At 42.9% G+C, this 23,964-nt stretch overlaps 1 protein-coding gene across 1 annotated transcript in view; it reads right to left on the reverse strand.

The window, feature by feature from the left end:
- Positions 1-23,964, reverse strand: part of TTC12 (tetratricopeptide repeat domain 12) — a 175,848-nt gene that overhangs the window by 48,580 nt on the left and 103,304 nt on the right. The window contains exons 11-14 of the mRNA XM_040426869.1: positions 21,950-22,019; positions 21,310-21,398; positions 21,017-21,185; positions 6,892-6,984 (exon numbers count right to left, since the gene is read on the reverse strand). Coding sequence (XP_040282803.1) covers positions 6,892-6,984; positions 21,017-21,185; positions 21,310-21,398; positions 21,950-22,019 — 421 coding nt within the window. The remainder of the gene's footprint in view (positions 1-6,891; positions 6,985-21,016; positions 21,186-21,309; positions 21,399-21,949; positions 22,020-23,964) is intronic.

A 23,964-nucleotide genomic window follows, 5' to 3' on the forward strand; every position in this document is an offset into this window, starting at 1 on the left:
TAACAGAACCCAATCTGGCAGCCATTTTACATTCTGTGTTTTGCCAGTGTAGGGAGAGGTTGCTTTGTTGAGCAGGGACAGACTGTTAGGGACACCAAACGCTAACTAATAGAGCCACAAAAGTCCTTTTAAGTACTGGTATATGTGTTATATCGATAGGTGTGATATACTGAGGCACTGAGGGGTGTGATATACTTATAATATACTTTCTAATATAGGAAGCATATTATAGAGCATTTGTAATGTGCAGCAGTTGTGTGCGGTTCTGCTGCGATACCGCAGCTATATAGAGGGACAAATGCTATTGGAATAACTAATTGCAATTGGTGTGATATACCTGTTGCCCTCCTAAAAAATGATTGAGGGGTGTGATATACCTATAATATCATTTCTAACATAAAAAGTATACTATAGTGCACTTGTATTGTGCAGCAGTTGTGTGCGCTTCTGCTGCGATACCGCAGGTATATAGAGGGACAAACGATATTGGAACAACTATTTGCAACAGGTGTAATATACGGATTGAGGGATGCGATATACCTGCTTCTGCAAAATACTGACTAAGGAGTTTGATATACCAGCTTCCACAAAATACTGATTGAGGGGTGCGATATACCTGCTTCCACCAAATATTGATTCAGGGGTTCTATATACCTGCTTCCACAAAATACTGATTGAGGGGTGCAATATACCTGCTTCCACAAAATATTGATTGAGGCCTGCGATACACGACTTCCACAAAATACTGATTGAGGGGTGCAATATACCTGCTTCTACAATATACTGATTCAGGCCTGTGATATACCAGCTTCCTCAAATACTGCTCTTCTCTATGGACTTTGGCACAGGGTCATTTTAAAAATGACAGGCAGAAGAAGAGGCAGGCCGTTCCGCAGGAGTGGTAGGGGTCAGGCAGGTGCACCAGTCCAGAGCCTAAGTGGGAAGTTGGAAAAGGTGCGTGCGATTACGCCACAGGACGCACCAGAGTTGATTGAGTGGCTCACTCAGCTTTCCACTTTTGTACCCCCCTCATCCTCTGTATCTGCAACTTCCTCACTCTCTGCTGTGTGTACCCCCAAAGACACCACCACCATAGCTCCTCCACTTGATTAGATGAATTATTTTACCATCCATTCCAGACCTTACCGATGCGCAGTCATTCTTGGCATCGGATGAGGAAGAGGAGGTAGCGGTCTAACGACAGTACCCAGATCAGCCCAAGGAGGGTGGTCCCCGCTATTGCTGACTACTCCGAGATCTCTAATGTCAGTGTTGGTGAAGGTGACGATGATATAATCACGTGGGTGCCCACAAGAGAGGAAGAGGAGGGGAGTTCAGAGGGAGAGACAGAGCAGCAGATAGGGAGGAGAAGGAGGAGAAGCAGGCAGAACTCGTAGTGCACAGGAGGCAAAAAGCAGACTGCTAATGTATCTGGAGCGAGCCATCCACCATGCATGGCCACATCATGCGCTCCCAGGACGATGGCACATGGCTCCGCAGTGTGGGATTTTTTTAACGTGTCAGCTGCTGACAATAGTGTTGCCATCTGCAGCCTGTGCTGTCAACGCATAAGTCGCGGTAAGCACAACACTCACCTAGGTACAACCGCCTTAAGAAGGCACCTTGCCTCCCATCTCCGAGCCCAGTGGGAGCAACGCCGCCAGAACCCACAAAGCCACACTCCCGGCTTCACGTCCTGCCTCTTCTCCTTCTCCTCTCTCCTCCCATTTGTCCTACACTCCTCTTTCCACTTCACTTTCCACTGTGCCGTCGTCACGTTCATCTGGCAGAAGGCAGTCTTCCGTGGCCCAAATGTTTGAGCGTAAAAAGTTGATGACGCCGGATAACCCTCTTGCCTAATGGCTGACCGCTGGTTTGTAGGAACTGCTAGCCCGCCAATTACTGCCATATAAACTGGTGGACTCGGGGGCCATTATAAAATTTGTGGCCATTGGCACACCGCAATGGAAGGTCTCTGGAAGTAAATATTTCTACCAGAAGGGCATCCCAGAGCTATATGGTCATGTTCAGCGGCAATTGAATATATCTCTGGCACACTGTGTCGGTGCCAAGATACATCTGACCACAGACACGTTGTTTAGCAAACACGGGCAGGGAAGGTACATAACTTTTACTGCCCACTGGGTGAACCTTCTGACGGCCGTCAAGCATGTAATCCGTGGCACACGTGTGGATTTGTTGTTACCGCCACTGATTGCATGCAGGCCTGCCTCTTCTTCTCCTCCTCCTATTCCATCCTCCGTCTCCTCCTCGGCTGACTCATCCTTTTCCACTGCTACCGCCTCTTCCGCTGCACCCCCTAAGCTCCCCAGAACCTATTTCACGTGCCAAGTGAGAAATTGCCATGCTGTGCTGCGGCTGTTGTGCCTGGAAGCAAAGAGCCACACCGGTCCTGCACTGCTTTCAGCTCTGTTGTCACAGGCAGATCAGTGGCTATCCCCTCTCAATTTGACAGTTGGTAAAGCGGTGTGCGACAACAGTGCAAATCTGCTAAGCGCGCTGAAACAGGGCAAAATGACACACATGCCATGCATGGCACACGTCCTGAACTTAGTGGTGCAGCAATTTGTTGCCAAATACCCCGGGGTCTAGGACGTCTTGCGGCAGGCCAGATAAATCTCTGGCCACTTTAGAAGATTTTACAAGGCCATGGCTCGCCTTGCTGACATTCAGTGGCGACACCACCTGCCCATCAGATGTCTGATTTGTGACAGCCCGACGCGCTTGAACTCCACCTTGTATATGCTTGATAGCCTGCTCCAGCAGAAACGTGCCGTTAACGACTACCTGTACGAACTCTGCAGCAGGACAGGTTCTGGGGAGCTTGGTTTCTTTTCACCGCGCCAGTGGCTGCTCAGGCACGATGCATGCAGACTTCTGTGGCCATTTGATGAGATCACCAAACTGGTCAGTCGCAGCCAGGGCACCATCAGTGACATCGTACCTTACGCCTTCTTTCTGGAGAGTGCATTGCTTTGTGTCATTGATCAAGCCGTCGAGGAGCAATAGCTGGAAGATGAGGAAGTTGCAATGCTGAATGAATTCTCAGGGGGGACTACTCCATTTGAAACAAGTCAGCAGGAGTCTGAAGAGAAGTCAGAGGAGGATGGTGGCTGGGGGAATAGGAGGAGGAGGAACAAGAAGAGCAGGCTTTGAGGGGGACTTTAAACTTTTCGGGGATCCCTGGTGTTGTCCGTGGCTGGGGGGAGGAGACCGAGGACGACATTCTCCTGGGTGATGAGCAGGAGCCAGGGCGCTCCACCACTTCCAATTTAGTGCAAATGGGGGCCTTCATGCTCTAGTGTTTGAAGAGGGACCCCCGTATAAAAAGCATAAAGGGGAAGGACCAGTACTGGGTGGCAATGCACTTAGACCCCTGGTACAAACACAAAATGACAAGTTACCAGCATCACAGAGGGCTGGAAGAATGCAGAATTTCCAGGCCTTGCTGCGAGAGATGCTGCATTCTGCTGTTGCAGCCACTGGCAGAGGAATTTCCACCCACAGTGAAACAGATGCGGGTACCAATCCTACCACGCCTGCAAGAAAAGGATGGTTTGAAGATGTGTTGGTCACTTCGGATATAAGATCATTCTTGCAGCCAACCCATCGAGAGCAGCGCTCCGGATCCAGCCTCAGGAAACGCCTAGACCGACAGGTGTTCGACTATATAGGGTTAACGGCCGATGTAGACGCTCTGAGAAGCGAGGAACCCCTGGACTACAGGGTGTGCAGGCGTGACCTGTGGCCAGAGCTGGCACAATTTGCCATGGTACTCTTGACTTGCCCCTCATCGAGTGTCCTGTCTGAAAGGACATTCAGTGCAGCAGGGGGGAATGTGACCGATAAGCGCAGTCGCCTAGCTCACAACAGTGTGGACTACCTCACATTTCAAAAAATGAATGAGGAATTCAACACCTGTTACAACTACGTGTAATTTAATTTCCTCATGCTAGCCCACACATATTCACCACCACCCAGAACAAAGAATGGTCTTTGTCTTATGTATATACAGCGGCATAAAAGGCCTTTTCTGTCAGGTGAATGCCTAATTTTTGGGGCCTCTACTCCAGTAGCCTACAGTAAAATTTGTATCCAGTGACCGCCTAATGTACCTCCAGACACATAATCACTAGTTCTTTTCTGTCAGGTGAATGCTTAATTTTTGGGGCCTGTACTACTGGCCTACAGTAAAATTTTTAGCCTGTTACCGCCTATTGTACCTCCAGCCACATCATCATCACTTGTTCTTTTCTGTAAGGTGAATTTTTGGGGTCTGTACTGGCCTGCAGTAAAATTGTTATCCACTGACCGCCTAATATACCTCCAGCCACATAATCACTTGTTCTTTTCTGTCCGGTGAATGCCTAATGTTTGGGGCCTGTACTCCACTGGCCTGCAGTAAAATTGTTATGCACTGACCGTCTACCTCCAGCCACATAATCACTTGTTCTTTTCTGTCAGGTGAATGGCTAATTTTTGGGGCCTGTACTCCCGTAGCTTAAAATAAAATTTTTCTAGGCTCCAGCAGAGCACATTTTTAAAAGATTCCCTCTAAGACGTATAATAATGACCCCTAATTAAAATACATATTTTATGTGGGAATTTTTGCCATTGATCCCCCTCTTGTATATCACTGTCCATATTGTTGGACTATTTGTGCACTTCTAGTAAGTTTTTGGTGGCTGCAAATATGACCTGAAAGTTTGTCAGGTTCGCCTGCCATTAAAGTGAATGGGTCCCGCCGCGAACATTTGAACGCGAACGCGCGTTCGTGAAACGTCCTGGCAGATGTTGTCCATCACTAGTAAGTAGTGTGTATGATATGTACATGCTAGAACACAGCTCTGCCCTCACCATGCTGATGTCTACCCCAGTCTTTTAGGGGGATGGGGAGTGTGCAGAGCACAGGGGAAGTTATAAGTTTACATACACATTAATCAAGTAAGTTAAAACTCAGTTTTTCACAAGTCCTATTACACATTCCTTTTCTTAAGTCAGTTACGATTATTACAATATTTCAAGAATGTGAAATGTCAGAATAATTCTAGAAGATTATTTATTTCATTTTTTATTTTTGTCATCACCTTCCCAGTGGTTTAGAATTTTAAATGGTTTACGTGGTTAGTATTTCTTTGCATTGCATTTAAGTTGTCTATCTTTGATTAAACATTTTGGGTAGCCCTACACAAATCCCTCACAATAAGTGGTTGTAATTTTAGCCCATTCTTCCTGATATAACTGGTATAACTGAGCCAGACCTGTAGGCTTCCCTGCTCACACATTTTTTTGTCAGGTACGTTCATATTTTTTCTATGGTATTGAGGTCAGATCTTTGTGATGGCCACTCCATCACCTTTACATTGTTATCTTGTCTTGTCCAATCTTAGCCTCTTATGGCTGAGAAGGGAATAACCCTAAGTAAGCACTGGCCCAACTTTGGAAGTATAGTTGGGGGTCATTGATCATTTTGAATAAATTGATCTTGATCTTCCTGGCTGATGTCTTGAGATATTGCTTCAATATCTCCACATCATTTTCCTTCCTTATAATGCCATCTATTTTGTGAGTTGCACCAGTCCCTCCACAACATTATGCTGCGACCTCCATGCTTCACGGTTGGGTTGTTGCTCATTGACTTGCAAGCCTCCTCTTTTTTTTGTACATAAGTAAAGATGGCCATTAAGGCTAAACAGTTCCATTTTTGTTTCTTCAGACCAGATAATTTTATTCAAATAAAAACAAAAAAAACTCTGGCTGTGATTAATTGAACTGGTTTTGAGTTTATTTAGGAGTAAATTGCCATTTTTCATTGAAAGATGCATTTATCAATAGTTTATGACAGGCCAAATGTTTCAGGAATCCAGCTGTTTTGTGGTCATTCCTGTGAAGCGCATTGGTTTTTGGACTTACTTATCATTGGGAAATTTCCCAAACATTGTCTCAACTGATCTCCATTCCCAACATGTTGTAGCTGTGACAGGTGATAATAAGTTAGAATGTAATAGTTTGCCTGTGCTAAATTCAACAACTGGTGCTTTCCACTTTCATAACTTTGGCTCACAGACTGTTACCTTTACACAAATTAAAAAACGTGAAGACAAACTAAAATTTGTCTCCTGTCGTTAAATCAGGGACATTATCTCCCTGTGCAGTCTGGTAGCTTTAGTGTTGATATCGATACTTTTATGCTTCTTTCCTCCAGTAAATTTACCTTTGTTTTCATTTCTAGGAAAGAGAATGTGTCTCCTTTCTAACCTGTATGATGGCTGCATGTTTTCATGCTATTTAAACTTGCATATTATCATCAGAACATAAAAACGTGCTACCTTTGCGCATTTGAAAATTGCTCCCAAGGATGTACCAGAGGCAAGTAGGCTTTTAAGGTAGGCCTTAAAAAACTGCCACGATAACATCTTCAATAAATTCAAATTATTTCAATTAGCCTATCATAAGTGCCTGAAGCCAATAAATCAAGTTTTCAAACTATTTAAAGGCACAGTCAAAAATAAAAGATAAAATAAATCCTTTTCTCCAATATGATTCTGACGTTTCACAAATATAATAGTGACCCTAACTGACTTAAGAGAGAATATCTTTTAGGATTATAAGCCAGGATTTGGGAAACTGTGTTTTAATGAATATGGCCTAAGCAATATGTAAACAGAAAACTACAACTGTATTTTCTTCCATAATTAAAGGCATAAGGGCCCAAACACACGTTTTGCACTACGGCCCTTTGATGTCATCGTCAGCAACCAAAACCCACAAAGCATAGGTGCAACTTTATTAGTGGTTGGGTCAATAATGATAGTTGTGTTTAGTGTTAAAAAAAAGGACAAAGATCGAGAGTCAAGGGGAAAAAATTACCTTTCCTCCTGTGTGAGATGGTATAGTATATCCATTGCTCTGCTTGCTCTTAAATCTGTTAATATTACACAATTGATGAGACTTTCAAATAGCCTAGAAAATATGAAATATAATTCTGTGTTATACAAATAAAAAAATAAAAAAGACATAGCAATTCATAAATAGAAAAAAATAGAGATGTCCCAAACTATTCACCGGCGAACGCACGGTTGCTAGGTGACAGTCTATTCACTGTATTATTTTCCCTTATAACATGGTTATAAGGGAAAATAATAGCATTCTTTAATACAGAATGCAAAGTAGGTGGTCAATTGAGGATTAAAAAATAATTAACTTACCTTCTCCTCTTGATCGCGTAGCTGCCGGTCTCTTCTTACTTCTTTAATCATGAGCAGCTACGCGATCAAGAGGAGAAGGTGAGTAAATATATATATTTTTTTAACCCTATATTGACCACCTACTAAGCATTCTGTATTAAAGAATGCTATTATTTTCCCTTATAACCATGTTATAAGGGAAAATAATAACATCTACACAACACCGAACCCAAACCTGAACTTCTGTGAAGAAGTTCGGGTCTGGGTACCACAGTCAGTTTTTTATCACGCGCGTGCAAAACGCATTTGCCGCAACGCATCCGGACCTTATCCGGACATGCTCGTGTGAACTCAGCCTAATACAGGTTATATTAATCGCATTGCGAATTCAACTTAGAGCTCGGTTCCTAATGGTTGTATTGCTAGAATATAACTAAGATTGAGAATATAGTGCTATATTCGTTATATTCGTCAATTCTAGCAATACAACCATTAGGAACTTAGCTCTAAGTTGAATTCGCAATGCGATTAATGCAGGTTATATTAATCGCTAGTGTTGATCACGAATATTCGAATTTCAAATTTTTATCGCGAATATAGGTACTTCGAAAATTCGCGAATATTTCGAATATAGTTAATTTTTTTTCCCCCTTTTTTTTAATTAAATTTTTTTTTTTTAATCATTACACATGATCCCTCCCTGCTTCTAGCTTGTGGGCCAATTAGAAGGCTGCAATATACTTGACTTTAGGAGTAGTGCGAATTTTGCTCTATATTTGTTTTTTTCAAATATTTGCTATATTGCTATATATTCTTGTTTTAGAATATTACGAATATTCGAAAAAACAAAGTTATAGCAATATAGCGAATATTCTAAAAAAACGAATATAGAGCAATTTAGCTAATATAGTGCTATAATCTTTTTTTTTATAGTTGTAATTTTTTTCCAATCTGAACTTCAGATGAGAAAAAAATTACAACTATTAGACAAAGAAGATTATAGCACTATATTAGCTAAATTGCTCTATATTAGTTTTTTTCGAATATTCGCTATATTGATATATATTCTTGTTTTAGAATATTACGAATATTCCAAAAAAACAAAGTTATAGCAATATAGCGAATATTCCCAAAAAATCGAATATACAGCAATTTAGCTAATATAGTGCTATAATCTTTGTCTAATAGTTGTAAATTGAAAAATTCGCAATAATAAATTTGAATCCGAAAATTCAAATTATGAAAATTTGCATATTACACAATCATTACCTTGCGCGAATTCGAATATGACCCCTGCCGCTCATCACTATTAATCGCATTGCGAATTCAACTTACCACACTCTGCGTCAACTACGTAATTTTCCATGGGAGTTTTGCCATGGATCCCCCTCCGGCATGCCACAGTCCAGGTGTTAGTCCCCTTGAAACAACTTTTCCATCACTATTGTGGCCAGAAAGAGTCCCTGTGCGTTTTAAAATTCGCCTGCCTATTGTAATTTATGGCGGTTCGCCCGTTCGCGAACATTTGCGGAAATTCGCGTTCGCCGTTCACGAACGGAAAATTTTATGTTCGCGACATCTCTATTCATAAAGCAACTCTAACTGGGAAAGAGTATTCTGGAGATAGAACCACTCTCAATGGGGCTGCTCAGCCTCAACTTGTAAGTTTATGCTCCGCTGTTTCTCCCTGCCCTTACTGGGCCAGAAAGTCCCAGCATGGAATTTCAAAAAACGAGGAGAAAGAATTCCAGACTTAAGCCTCATTCACACATCAGTGTTTTGATCAGTGATTTCCATCAGTGATTGTGAGCCAAAACCAGGAGTGGAGCCTCCACAGACATAAGGCATAAGGGGAAGATCTGCCCATGTTCTGTGTTGACAGAACAAAGGGGTCACAGCCCTCCATGGAGCCCCATAGCTCCTTCTGAATTTTTTCACTCAGTGCCCCATGATTGGCCCCATGATGTAGGTACTGCAACAATAAGTGACACTGTGCAAAGAACTACAGTACAATAAGCAGGCTAGCAATATATGGGGAGAAATGAAAGGGGTAGTACATGACTCACTTCTGGCTCTGCTTCTTGGTAACCCATACAGTGAGAGACTGATGGGACAAGTAGAAGAAAGTAACATATTACTATAAGATCAGACTACATGCAAAGTTTGTAGGTTGCCTGTAACTGTGGATACACAGATGTGTATACTGTGTGATGTGACTAAGATGTGAATAAAGATGAGCAAATTTTTTAAAATTTGTTTCTGGTCCTAGTGAAACAAATTGGTCAAACAATCTCATGTGGATCCGGATTGAGTTTACCCGAATCAAAAGTGCTCCAACTGGCCCGGAAATTGGTATATGATAGTTTGAGTTCTCCTAGATCCCATATTTTTTATACATTGTCTTTTTTTTTTGTTTGCTTCCTCCCCCCCCTTTAAAGGGGTCATCAACCCCTATAATGACTCCCAAATGCCCAGGTTCCTCATATAGGTTATACTCACCCCACATCCCGGCACCTGCGTAGCTCCTGCTCCCGCACTGCCTTCTGCTGCATCTCCCCATTGTGCACACCAAAACGACAGGCAATGGGAGGCTAGCCAATAGCAGGCCGCAACGGGGACAAGCCTCACTAGCATCGCTGGTGATGCTAGGGAGGCTTATCTCCTGTTTTTGGTTGGATCTTTACATAATGACAGCAATGGGGGTGTGATATACCAATAATATACTTTCTATATAGTGCATTTGGGTAGTGTGGCATTTGTTTGCGGTTCTGCTGCGTTACCGCAGCTAAACAGAGTGACAAACGCTATTGGAACAAAAAAATTCAAATGGTGTGATATACCATTTGCCCCCCCCAAAAAAATGATTGAAGCAGGGGTGTTACATACCAATAATATATTTTCTATATATTGTATTTGGGTAGTGCAGCATTTGTTTGCGGTTCTGCTGCGTTACCGCAGCTGCACAGAGTGAAAAACGCTATTAGAACAAATAAATTCTACTGGTGCGATATATGAGTTGCCCTAAAAAAAAACTGATTGAGGCAGGGGTGTGATATACCTTTTTCCACAAATACTGCTCTTCTAAAGGGACTTTTGTCACAGGGTCATTTTGAAAATTACAGGCAGAGGAAGAGGCAGGCCATTCCGCAGGGGTGGTAGGGGTCAGGCAGGTGCACCAGGCCGGAGCCTGAATGGGAAGTTGCAGAAGGTGCGTGCGATTATGTCAAAGGACGCACCAGAGTTGGTTGAGTGTCTCACTCAGCCTTCCGCTTCTGCACCCTCCTCATCCGCTCTATCTACACCCTCTTCACTCTCTGCTGTGTGCACCCCCAAAGACACTACCAACACCACCACCATATACCCTACGCTCAAATCAGAGGAATTATTTTCCCATCCATTCCAAGACCTTACCGATGCGCAGCCATTCTTGGCATCGGATCAGGAAGAGGAGGTATCAACGGTCAAAACCCAGCAGTCTGACGACAGTACCCAGATCAGCCCAAGGAGGGTGGTCCCCACTGTTGCCTACTCCGAGATCTCTAATGTCAGTAGTGGTGAAGGTAACGATGATGATGTGTCGATGGACATCACGTGGGTGCCCACAAGAGAGGAAGAGGAGGGGAGTTCAGAGGTAGAGACAGAGCAGCAGATAGGGAGGAGAAGGAGGAGAAGCAGGCAGAACTTACAGTGCACAGGAGGCAAAAAGCAGACTGGAAATGTATCTGGAACGAGCCATCCACCATGCAGGTTCACATCTGGAGCTCCCAGGAGGCTGGCATATGGTTCCACAGTGTGGGCTTTTTTTAATGTGTCCGCTGCTGACAATAGTGTTGCCATCTGCAGCCCCTTGCTGTCAACGCATAAGTCGCGGTAAGCACAACACTCACCTAGGGACGACCGCCTTAAGAAGGCACCTGGCCTCCCATCACCGAGCCCAGTGGAAGCAACACCGTCTGAACCCACAAAGCCACACTCCTGGCGCTCCACGTCCTGCCTCTTCTCCTTCTCCTCTCTCCTCCCATTTGTCCTCCACTCCAACTTCCACCGTGCCATTGTCGAGTTCATCTGGCAAAAGGCAGGCTTCCATGGCCCAAATGTTTGAGCGTAAAAAGATGATGACATGGAATAACCCTCTTGCCCAACGGCCAACGGCCGACCACCGGCTTGTCGGAACTGCTAGCACGCCAATTACTGCCATATAAACTGGTGGACTAGAAAATTTGTGGCCATTGGCACACCGCAATGGAAGGTCCCCGGAAGTAAATATTTTTCCCAGAAGGGCATCCCGGAGCTATATGGCCACATTCAGCGGAAAGTGAATGTATCTCTGGCACACAGTGTCGGTGCCAAGATACATCTTGTAACGGATCTCCTGGCACCCCGACCGGGTACCTCCATTGATAAACGCTCCCAGTGCCTCCCGAGGACTCCAAGCACTCCGCTCGACACCGATAGCACCACAGGAACCAGGAACAGGAACAGCTCTTACAAGAGCTAGGAGTAATAGCCAGGGGAGTATACAGCGTATAGCAATCCCCACACACATGAGACGAGGCTCTATGTTGAAGGTAAAACAGGAACTCTTTATTGAGGGCTACCCGCCCGTATTTATGCAGGTCCCCATCTGGTGGACACACCCCTAGGGGACCAGATGGAAGACTGTGACACAGGACAGATATGCAGCAATTCAGGATACACAGACACAAGACATCCCCACAATGCATCATGGTTTCCTCCTCTCTGCCCTGGAGTAATTCCTCCTCTCTGCCCGAGGAGTAATTCAAATATCTCTCAGGACAAAGGGGAATCGCCAATACACATGTGGGGACAACAGGACAAAAATCACCATTTAAACATACAATGTCACAACCCTTACAGTAAACAAAGACATTTAACATATCCCCAGATAGCTCAAGTCTGAGTGCATATTATTAGGTGAATGGCACTCAGACAACATGAATACAATAAAATGAGCTATCTGGGTACCCTCACATAACATATAATACAAATTACACAGACAGATGGTTCTGTCACACACCTCAAAACCCCACATGTCCCCATATGGCTTGGATCTGAGCGCTCAGATGCCACAAACACAGTCAAATCGCCATGGGGTTTAAGTTTTGCATGGGCTGATGAGAGGGCCCATAATCCTGGGGCAAGAGGCTGGCAACCAGGCCCCTCCAAAACCCAGTGGCGAGGTTATTTTTGCCACACATCTGACCACAGACGTGGTCTAGCAAACACAGGCAGGAAAGGTACATGAATTTTACTGCCCACTGGGTGAACCTTCTGACAGCCGTCAAGCATGCAACCCATGGCACCCATGTGGATTTGTTGTTACCGCCACTGATTGCATGCAGGCCTGCCTCTTCTTCTCCTCCTCCTACTCCATCCTCCGTCTCCTCCTCGGCTGACTCCTCTATTTTCACTGCTACCGCCGCTGCACCCCCCAAGCTCCCCAGAACCTATTTGACGTGCCAGGTGAGACGTTGCCATGCTGTGCTGTGGCTGTTGTGCCTGGAAGCCAAGAGCCACACCTGTCCTACACTCCTTTCAGCTTTGCGGTCACAGGCCAATCAGTGGCTAACCCCGCTCAATTTGACAGTTGGTAAAGTGGTGTGCGACAACGGTGCCAATCTGCTGCGAGCTCTGAAACAGGGTAAAATGACATACGTGCCATGCATGGCACACATCCTGAACTTAGCGGTGCAACGATTTGTTGCCAAATACCCCGGGATCCAGGACGTCTTTTGGCAGGCCTGTAAAATCTTACAGATCAAGATCTTACACAGCCATGGCTCGCCTTGCTGACGTTCAGCGGCGACACCACCTGCCCATCAGACGTCTGATTTGTGACAGCCCGACACTCTGGAAATCCTGGAATTCCACCTTGTATATGCTTGATAGACTGCTCCCGCAGAAACGTGCAGTTGACTACCTGTACAAAGTCTGCAGCAGGACAGGTTCTGGGGAGCTTGGTTTTTGTTCACCGCGCCATTGGCTGCTCATGCGCAGCGCATGCAGACTTCTGCAGCCATTTTGATGAGATCACTAAACTGGTCAGTCGCAGCCAGGGCGCCATCAGTGACATAGTACCTTACACCTTTCTTTCTGGAGCGTGCATAGCGTCATGTCATTGATTTAGCCGTAGAGGAGCAGGAGCAGAAAGATGAGGAAGTCACAATGCTGGATGAATTCCCAGGGGTGCTACTCCCTCTGAGACAAGTCAACAGGAGTCTAAAGAGAGGGGGGTTAAAAAAATCGCATCTCCAGCCTGCCAGCGAACGATCGCCGCTGGCAGGCTGGAGATCCACTCGCTTACCTTCCGATCATGTGAATGCGCGCGCCTGTGTGCACGCGTTCACAGGAAATCTCGCGTCCCGCGAGATGACGCATATATGCGTGACTCTGCGCTGAGCTGCCGCCTCCGGAACGCGATCCTGCGTTAGGCGGTCCGGAGGCGGTTAAGAAATGAAGGTCAGTCAGTCAGCTGAAAAATTGGGAAAACTTTGAAAGTAAGGGCCATTTGACCATGAAGGAGAGTGATGGGGTGCTGAGCCAGATGACCTGGCCTCCACAGTCACCGGACCTGAACCCAATCGAGATGGTTTGGGGTGAGCTGGACCGCAGAGTGAAGGCAAAAGGGCCAACAAGTGCTAAGCATCTTTGGGAACTCCTTCAAGACTGTTGGAAGACCATTTCAGGGGACTACCTCTTGAAGCTCATCAAGAGAATGCCAAGAGTGTGCAAAGCAGTAATCAAAGCAAAAGGTGGCTACTTTGAAGAACCTAGAATATGACATATTTTCAGTTGTTTCACACTTGTTTGTTATGTATATAATTCCACATGTGTTAATTCATAGTTTTGATGCCTTCATAGTCATGAAAATAAAGAAAACTCTTTGAATGAGAAGGTGTGTCCAAACTTTTGGTCTGTACTGTATGTATTTTAAAGGGTTAAATAGAATAAGCTATATGATCTGTATGAAGGTCAGGATGCTGGGTGACATCATACTAGAGGGAGAATATGTTTACATTAGCCTTATGTCCATATAGGGAATGGATTCTGCCCAGCAACAGTGAATATGTGAATCACATTTGTTTCCAATATGTGTGGATGTGTGTCTATAAGAGGCCGTATGGTCAATTTTAAATCAGAACTGTTTCAGGAACACTGTCTGAGTGTATCATTGAGACGAGTTCTCCGGGTGACTGTCTGTGGAGACAAAGGAGGAACCAGGGTGAATTCAGAAGCAGATTCCTTTCATATTTGACCTGTATTTGTACTGGCCTGCATTAAAATTGATATCCATTGACCATGTAATATACCTCCTGCCACATAATCACTTGATCTTTTCTGTCCAGTGAATGCCTAATGTTTGGGGCCTGTAGACCAGTGGCCTACAGTAAATTTTTTATCCATTGACTGCATAATGTACCTTGAGCCACATAATCAGAATTTCTTTTATGTCAGATGAATGCCTAATTCTTAAGGCCCATACTCCCGTGGCCTAAAATAACATTTTTCTAGGCTCCAGCAGGACACATTTCAGAGAATTTCCCTTTAAGACGCATAAAAATGTCCCCTGACTAAGATACATATTTTTTGTTGTAATTTTTATCTATGATCCCCCTTTAGTATGTCACTGTCCATGTTGTGGGACTATTTGTGCACTTCTACTAAGTATTTGGTGGCTGCAAATATGAGCTGAAGGTTTTTCAGGTTCGCCTGCCATTAAAGTGAATGGGGCCCGCTGCGAACTTGCAGTTCGCGAACACTTGTTTGAGCGATCGCGTTCGTGAACCATCCCAGCCGATGTTCGTCCATCACTAGTGATTAGGGCAGGTTTTGTGTGTACTAATAGGACGGCGGCCATTTTGTTTTTCCTAATGATTGCTCCCTAGACAAAACTAGCCATTTTAACTAATGAAATGTATTTGGAAATATATTTAGAATAAAGTTATAATTAAGTAATTTCATTTTCTTAACCCCTTAAGGACATAGGGCATACAGGTACGCCCTTGTGCCCTGGTACTTAAGGACACAGGGCGTACATGTAGGCCCTGTGTATTTTCGATCACTGCCATGCGGCTGGCAGTGATCGGAACCCGGTGCCTGCTCAAATCATTGAGCAGGCACCTAGGCTAAATGCGCGGGGGGGTCTCGTGACCCCCCCATGTTGGCGATCGCGGCAAACCGCAGGTCAATTCAGACTTGCGGTTTGCTGCGATTTCTGCAGTTTCTGATCCCTGCGGTCCCTGAACGCGGGGATCAGAAACTTTAGTATTCCTAAAATATATCTGTATCCCCCCCCCTGCACCCCTGAGGGATTTTAGCCCGGTGGGAGTTGCAGGGGGACGGTTGCGGGCGGTGCGGGAGGCGGGTGGTGCGGCTGGAGGGATCGCGATCCCCCGCCCGCCTCCCCTTGAATAATCGTTGGTGGTTAATGGGTATACCAGGGTGCCAGCACATTGCTGACACCCTGATATAAACGGCTGACATCTGCGATGCGATGTCAGCTGTTTAACCCTTTCCATACCGCGGTCCGTACGGACCGCTGTATGGAAAAGGTTAACAGCTCAGGGAGCTCCCTCCCTCTCCCATCGGGGGGCTGCTGTGCCTTTGCAGCACCCCGATGGAGAGGAAGAAAGCCCCCAGACAGCCTCCCGACAGACCCGTCCTTACCCTTCCCCGTCTGCGCAGTTCTGACCACTACTGAGCAGACGGGGAAGGTTCCCATGGCAACAGGACGCCTTCTCAGGCATCCTGCTGTCCATGGTGCTGAACAGACCTGTGCTAAAAGGCATAGATCTGTTCAGATAAAGTGTAAAATACAGTACAGTACAATATATATTGTACTGTACTGTATTATACAGACATCAGACCCACTGGATCTTCAAGAACCAAGTGGGTCTGGGTCAAAAAAAAGTGAAAAAAGTGAAAATAAAGTAAAGATCAAAAAACACATTTATCACTGATTAAAAATGAAAAAAATTAAATTCCCTACACATGTTTGGTATCGCCGCATCCGTAACGACCTGATCTATAAAACGATTACTTTACCCGAATGGTGAACGCCATAAAAAAAATAAAAAATATGATGAAATTGAAATTTTGCCCACCTTACTTCCCAAAAAAGGTAATAAAAGTGATCAAAAAAGTCGTATGTACGCCAAAATTGTAACAATCAAATTGTCATCTCATCCCGCAAAAATCATACCCTACCCAAGATAATCTCCCCAAAACTGAAAAAACTATGGCTCTTAGACTATGGAAACACTAAAAAATGTTTTTTTTTAATTCAAAAATGAAATCATTGTGTAAAACTTACATAAATAGAAAAAAAGTATACATATTAGGTATCACCGCATCCGTATCGATCGGCTCTATAAAAATATCACATGACCTAACCCCTCAGGTGACCACCGTAAAAAAATAAAAATAAAAACGGTGTAAAAAAAGCATCTTACGTCACAAAAAGTGTAATAGCAAGCAATCAAAAAGTCATATGCACCCCAAAATAGTGCCAATCAAACCGTCATCGCATCCCGCAAAAAATGAGACCCTACTTAAGATAATCGCCTAAAAACTGAAAAAACTATGGCTCTTAGACTATGGAGACACTAAAACTTTTTTTTGTTTTAAAAATTAATTCATTGTGTAAAACTTACATAAATAAAAAAAATTGTATACATATTAGGTATCGCCGCGTCCGTGACAACCTGCTCTATAAAATTACCACATGATCTAACCTGTCAGATGAATGTTGTAAATAACAAAAAAAAAACGGTGCCAAAAAAGCTATTTCTTGTTACCTTGCCGCACAAAAAGTGTAATATAGAGCAACCAAAAATCATATGTACCCTAAACTAGTACCAACAAAACTGCCACCCTACCCCGTAGTTTTTTTAAATGGGGTCGCTTTTTTGGAATTTCTACTCTAGGGGTGCATCAGGGGGGCTTCAAATGGGACATGGTGTCAAAAAAAACAGTCCAGCAAAATCTGCCTTCCAAAAATCGTATGGCATTCCTTTCCTTCTGCGCCCTGCCGTGTGCCTGTACAGCAGTTTACGACCACATATGGGGTGTTTCTGTAAACCACAGAATCAGGGCCATAAATAATGAGTTTTGTTTGGCTGTTAACCCTTGCTTTGTAACTGGAAAAAAAATATTAAAATGGAAAATCTGCCAAAAAAGTGAAATTTTGAAATTGTATCTCTATTTTCCACTAAATCTTGTGCAACACCTAAAGGGTTAACAAAGTTTGTAAAATCAGTTTGGAATACCTTGAGGGGTGTAGTTTCTTAGATGGGGTCACTTTTATGGAGTTTCTACTCTAGGGGTGCATCAGGGGGCTTCAAATGGGACATGGTGTAAAAAAAAACAGTCCAGCAAAATCTGCCTTCCAAAAACCGTATGGCATTCCTTTCCTTCTGCGCCCTGCCGTGTGCCCGTACAGCAGTTTACGACCACATATGGGGTGTTTCTGTAAACTACAGAATCAGGGCCATAAATAATGAGTTTTGTTTGGCTGTTAACCCTTGCTTTGTAACTGGAAAAAAAATATTAAAATGGAAAATCTGCCAAAAAAGTGAAATTTTGAAATTGTATCTCTATTTTCCATTAAATATTGTGCAACACCTAAAGAGTTAACAAAGTTTGTAAAATCTGTTTTGAATACCTTGAGGGGTGTAGTTTCTTAGATGGGGTCACTTTTATGGAGTTTCTACTCTAGGGTTGCATCAGGGGGGCTTCAAATGGGACATGGTGTCAAAAAACCAGTCCAGCAAAACCTGCCTTCCAAAAACCATATGGCGCACCTTTCACTCTACGCCCCGCTGTGTGGCCGTACAGTAGTTTACGGCCACATATGGGGTGTTTCTGTAAACGGCAGAGTCAGGGCAATAAAGATACAGTCTTGTTTGGCTGTTAACCCTTGCTTTGTTAGTGGAAAAAATGGGTTAAAATGGAAAATTAGGCAAAAAAATTAAATTCTCAAATTTCATCCCCATTTGCCAATAACTCTTGTGCAACACCTAAAGGATTAACAAAGTTTGTAAAATCAGTTTTGAATACCTTGAGGGGTGTAGTTTATAGAATGGGGTCATTTTTGGGTGGTTTCTATTATGTAAGCCTCGCAAAGTGACTTCAGAGCTGTAGTGGTCCCTAAAAATTGGGTTTTTGTAAATTTCAGAACAATTTCAAGATTTGTTTCTAAACTTCTAAGCCTTGTAACATCCCCAAAAAATAAAATATCATTCCCAAAATAATTCAAACATGAAGTAGACATATGGGAAATGTAAAGTCATCACAATTTTTAGGGGTATTACTATGAATTACAGAAGTAGAGAAACTGAAACTTTGAAATTTGCTAATTTTTCCAAATTTTTGTTAAATTAGGTATTTTTTGGTGCAAAAAAAATATTTGTTTTTACTTCATTTTACCAGTGTCATGAAGTACAATATGTGATGAAAAAACAATCTCAGAACGGCCTGGATAAGTCAAAGCGTTTTAAAGTTATCAGCACTTAAAGTGACACTGGTCAGATTTGCAAAAAATGGCCTGGTCCTAAGGTGTAATAAGGCGTTGTCCTTAAAGGGTTAATTACTGGAGAACCCCTTTAAAGACTTACTATTTACATTGATATTTATTACCCTAGCTAAAGACAAGAGCCATGTCCTGCGATCTTATAAGTACAGGCAGAAGCCTAAGGCCAGTCATACACATAAGATAGCATTCGGCAGGCAGCTATCACTCCCACCACTCTATACCTATGCATGCTCTGTTCTGCTAACTATGTATTTATGCATTCTCTGCACAAGGAGGGGAGGAAGGTGTTGCCAAATATTTCAGTTTCCATGGCGATTAAACTTTTCATACATCCCGCAAGAATATTAGGGATTTATGATATTGTTTTATGATTCTTACTATTCTACATTCTCTCTCTTTCCTGATCTCATCTGTCAGTTCTATTGCTCTCGAGTCGATATTAATCGAACACAATGTTCCATGAGCAGACGCAGCATGAGCATTTCTTTATCCTTTTAAAAATGCCTCAGCCAGAATCATGAATAAAAAGCGACAGTGGATTGGTCTTGTTCCTCTTCCCTTTGTTATAAAATATAGTTATATACATTGTATCCCTGTGAAGAGCAGATTACAGTACTGTATGTCACGCAGGAGGCATTTTATGAACACTGTATGGAAGCCAAGTTATCAAAAATATTCTTCAAGTACAGGTCGAGGTCCACATGTTATACCGGTCTCTAGTCCTGCGGCTGACTGTGATAATTAGGATACAAGCACAGTACAATTTTCTGGTATTACGAAAAATTAGAGCCGAAAAATGACTTTTTTCCTATTATCTGTTGGAAAAAGCTTCATCGTACTCTTTATAGTGTCCTCACAGACTGAAGCCTTATCCTGACCCCTATTATAGAAAATCCTCTGTTTAAAAGAGCCAATATATTCATTTTCTAGAAATATAAATTACTTCTGGTAGTGGATATATATTCCCAAAACCTGAAATATTGTAGATATAATCAGAAACCCCTTCTCTGAGCCCAAAAAGAAAAGCATTGCAAAAATCGTCCCCTGTGCTGATGTATGACCATCATGACCATTTATTGCATGGTCTACTAATCATTTAAATGGGTGACATGTAGTGTTGAATGGATCGAAGCCAAACAAATTGACTTTGATCAAAATTTCAGGAAAAATTTGATTTGCGACTAAACCGAATTTCCTCTCGCTTTGTGGTAACAAATCAATAAATTTTTCCTGAAATGGAGTTAAAAAAAAATACATACTCACCTAATTAATTTGTGTGTGAAGAGGCCGTCGTGGCCATCTTGATTGCAGAAACCATATGACATCTCACGCGGGGTGACGTATGACGCCACCATGCTGGCGCGTTGGCCAGGCGCAGTGACGTCACCACGCCTGGCCAGCGTGATGACTGTCATCACGTCAATGAGCGAGATTTACCACAATGTCTTCAATCAAGATGGTTTCTACGCGAGCAAATGGATAAAGTATTTATTTATTATCCCTAAAAAGGCCAAAATTGTAGCCTCAGATTCCGTGATCAGCGATGAACATGGCATCTGAGAAGTTCAATGATGGGAGGCGGCGCGATCGTGGTGTCATTGCACCTGCTACATACAAAGGAATGTGTTTTGTAACAAAGTAATTAGTCACAAATCAAAATTCTTTTTGAAATTTGGGGAAGCAGATGAATCAAATTTTTCAGAACTTTGTTCATCTCTAGGGACGTGTAATAGCATATTTCCCATGGAGTGACAAGCCTGGGAAAACATGGGGATCAGTTGGCTGTCAGAAACAAAACTTTTTTAAAACCGTAATGCATAAGGCAATAATGCAGGGGTCAGGAACCTCTGGCAAACCAGCTCCAGGGAAACTACAACTCCCAGCATGCTTTGAGACTTTTATGACAGAATTGAAGTACAATTTTTGCTCAAACCTTTGCTCTTTTCATGTGAAACCAGGTCCCTTTTCAAGCAGCTAAGAAAAAGTTGCAGAAACTCTAGTTGTGCTAAAGTGCGCTAATTTGTGACATTTTTCAGACAAGTTCTTGACACAGACACATTAGTAAATCTGGGCCAATGTGTTCAGTTTTCTCCATTGTTGTCTTGAAAATACTGAAAATAACAGACAGTGAACATATTATGTCCTGAGGTTCTTACAGAATCTTTTTTACCTTGAGAAATTATTCAACTTGGAAAATTACTCCCTCCCGATTGTCCTTTGTATTCACTAAATTTCACTAAAACCATGCACATACCTAGATGGCTTTAAATGCACCAGAAGCAAAGATCTTCCTTCTTCTGTCATGGAATATACAGTAAGAAGGGCTAAAGACTTGTTCTGTATCTCTGGGATCTCTGATGTCAGCATTGCGAAGATCTGGCTGTTCACATTGAGTTGGCTTATCAGTACACACTGGTTCTGTTCTAATAGAAGCAATAATGGCCATTTAGAGACTAATCCATTAAAGGAATATATTCACATTGAAAGCAAATGCTTTGAAAAATATCAATGAAGGAGAAATAACAAATCTCGAAAGCGGTCACTTACCGTTTTCACTGCAGACCACCTGCCATAAGGACAGGACAGAGAGACACAAATCAGCTTCTATTGTATCTGCTTGTTTAGAGATCAAGCTCCTGAAATACAAGCATATCAATAGCACATGAAGAAATGATAATGTATATATTACCCCTTTCCTAGGTCTTCTAGTGGGTTACATTCATTTTCCCATTCTCCTTTTCTATCAGTCACATATATAACTAACTGAACTACTACTGTAGTTGCTACCCTGTTAATTATATCCATGGCTACAACTCAGAAAACCAACATTATCCCACAATCCTCCTCAAAAACCACTAAAGGATTGTCCTGCAGGGCAACATTTTAGTAAAATACGGTTTTAAAAAAAGTATTGATTTCCACCCTCATTTATTATTTGCCACTCCTATTCCACCACTTATTGGAAACAAAATGTAAGGAATAGTGACTATTGCAGACAGTGATTGGCTTATATGGGGCTTTCCTGACATTTCCTGTTTGTCAAGATTGGACCCGAAATAAGAGGCCAACCGGCATCAGGATAAAGTCTGAACAGGGATTGCAGGATATAATTCTTTTTTTTTTTTAAAACCACTCTGAGTATTTTACTAAAGATTTTGCCCTGCTGGACAACCCTTGTAATTCTTACCTATTTATTATACTGTTGTCTCCTATAATACTGAATCCATTGTTTATTCTGAATAGAGTTTGTGTTGTACCTAGTATAAAGACAAAAAAAAGAATAATATGGGACAAGTAAAGAACAAAGTAAACAGAGGGATTAACGTGATATAAAAAGAAATATTTTTTGGCCTGGATTGGAGTCAAGCTTGTATCTTCCCAATTCTTGCTTGCTGAATTTCTCATTAAAACAGGATTTTGGATGTGGTTATGATACCCCCATCTTCGAAACAGAGTGGTGTCATGGTCCTCCCTGCAGTCTGTGTGAAGACAAACTCTACCAGGTCCATATTGACCACATAGCAGGACATGACACCACTTCATGCTCCACTTAGTTCCTCTAGACCAGGGATCAGTAACCTTTGGCACTCCAGCCGCTGTTAGGCCACAATTTTCAGCATGCATACTTCCTCAGCTGCTCTTGTAACTCCCATAGAAGTGAACAGAGTATTCTGGGAGTTATACAGGGTGGTCCATTTATATGGATACACCTTAATAAAATGGGAATGGTTGGTGATATTAACTTCCTGTTTGTGGCACATTAGTATATGTGAGGGGGGAAACTTTTCAAGATGGGTGGTGACCATGGTGGCCATTTTGAAGTCGGCCTTTTTGAATCCAACTTTTGTTTTTTCAATAGGAAGAGGGTCATGTGACACATCAAACTTATTGGGAATTTCACACAAAAAAACAATGGTGTGCTTGGTTTTAACGTAACTTTATTCTTTCATGAGTTATTTACAAGTTTTTCTTTGTTTACAGCCATTGACATGTCGCCGAGGTTAACAAGTGAGGAGCGGATAGAAATTGTGTTGATGTCTGGTGAACGCAGTAACCGGGTCATTGCAGCAGATTTCAATATAAGACACCCTACGAGACCACCCATCTCCCATGCTACAGTTAGCAAACTGCTTGCTAAGTTTCGTGAAACTGGTTCAGTGTTGGATTTGCCAAAATATGGACGCATGAAATCTGTCTCTAATGAAGAAACATCAGTGGCTGTCCTAGCTTCATTCAGCAAAAGCCCACAGCGTAGCACTCGCCGCATGTCACTGGAGAGTGGCATTAGTCGAACATCCCTTCGGCGGATATTAGCTACTCACAAATGGCACCCTTACAAACTCCAGCTACTGCAGCATCTCAACGAGGATGACCCAGAACAAAAATTGGAACAGGACCCTCAGTTTACGCAGAAGATTTTGTTCAGTGATGAGGCAAACTTTTATGTGAATGGTGAAGTTAACAAACAAAACCACCGCTATTGGTCTGACACTAACCCACATTGGATAGATCCCTCCAAGACTGTTGGAACAAAAAAAAATTATGGTATGGTGTGGTATATGGGGTACAAAGTTAGTGGGACCATTCTTCATCATGGGAAACCTCAAGGCCACTGGATATGCAAAATTGCTACATGATGATGTGTTTCCCTCTTTATGCACTGAAGCTGGTACGTTCCCTGAGTTTTTCCAGCAAGATGGTGCACCACCACTTTATGGGTGTCAGGTCCGAGCATTCCTAGATGAACAGTTTCCTGGAAAGTGGATTGGTCGTCGTGGGCCAGTTGAATGGCCCCCAAGGTCTCCCGATCTGACCCCCTTAGACTTTTATCTTTTGGGTCATCTGAAGGCAATTGTCTATGCTGTGAAAATACGAGATGTGCAGCACCTGAAACTACGGATACTGGAAGCCTGTGCTAGCATTTCTCCTGCGGTGTTGCTATCAGTATGTGAGGAGTGGGAGAAGAGGGTTTCATTGACAATCCAACACAATGGGCAGCACATTGAACACATTTTATAAGTGGTCAGAAACTTGTAAATAACTCATGAAAGAATAAAGTTACGTAAAACTAAGCACACCATTGTTTTTCGTGTGACATTCCCAATAAGTTTCATGTGTCACATGAGCCTCTTCCTATTGAAAAAACAAAAGTTGGATTCAAAATGGTCGACTTCAAAATGGCCGCCATGGTCACCACCCATC

The sequence above is a fragment of the Bufo bufo genome, chromosome 1 (assembly GCF_905171765.1).
Source record: "Bufo bufo chromosome 1, aBufBuf1.1, whole genome shotgun sequence".
NCBI lineage: Eukaryota > Metazoa > Chordata > Amphibia > Anura > Bufonidae > Bufo > Bufo bufo.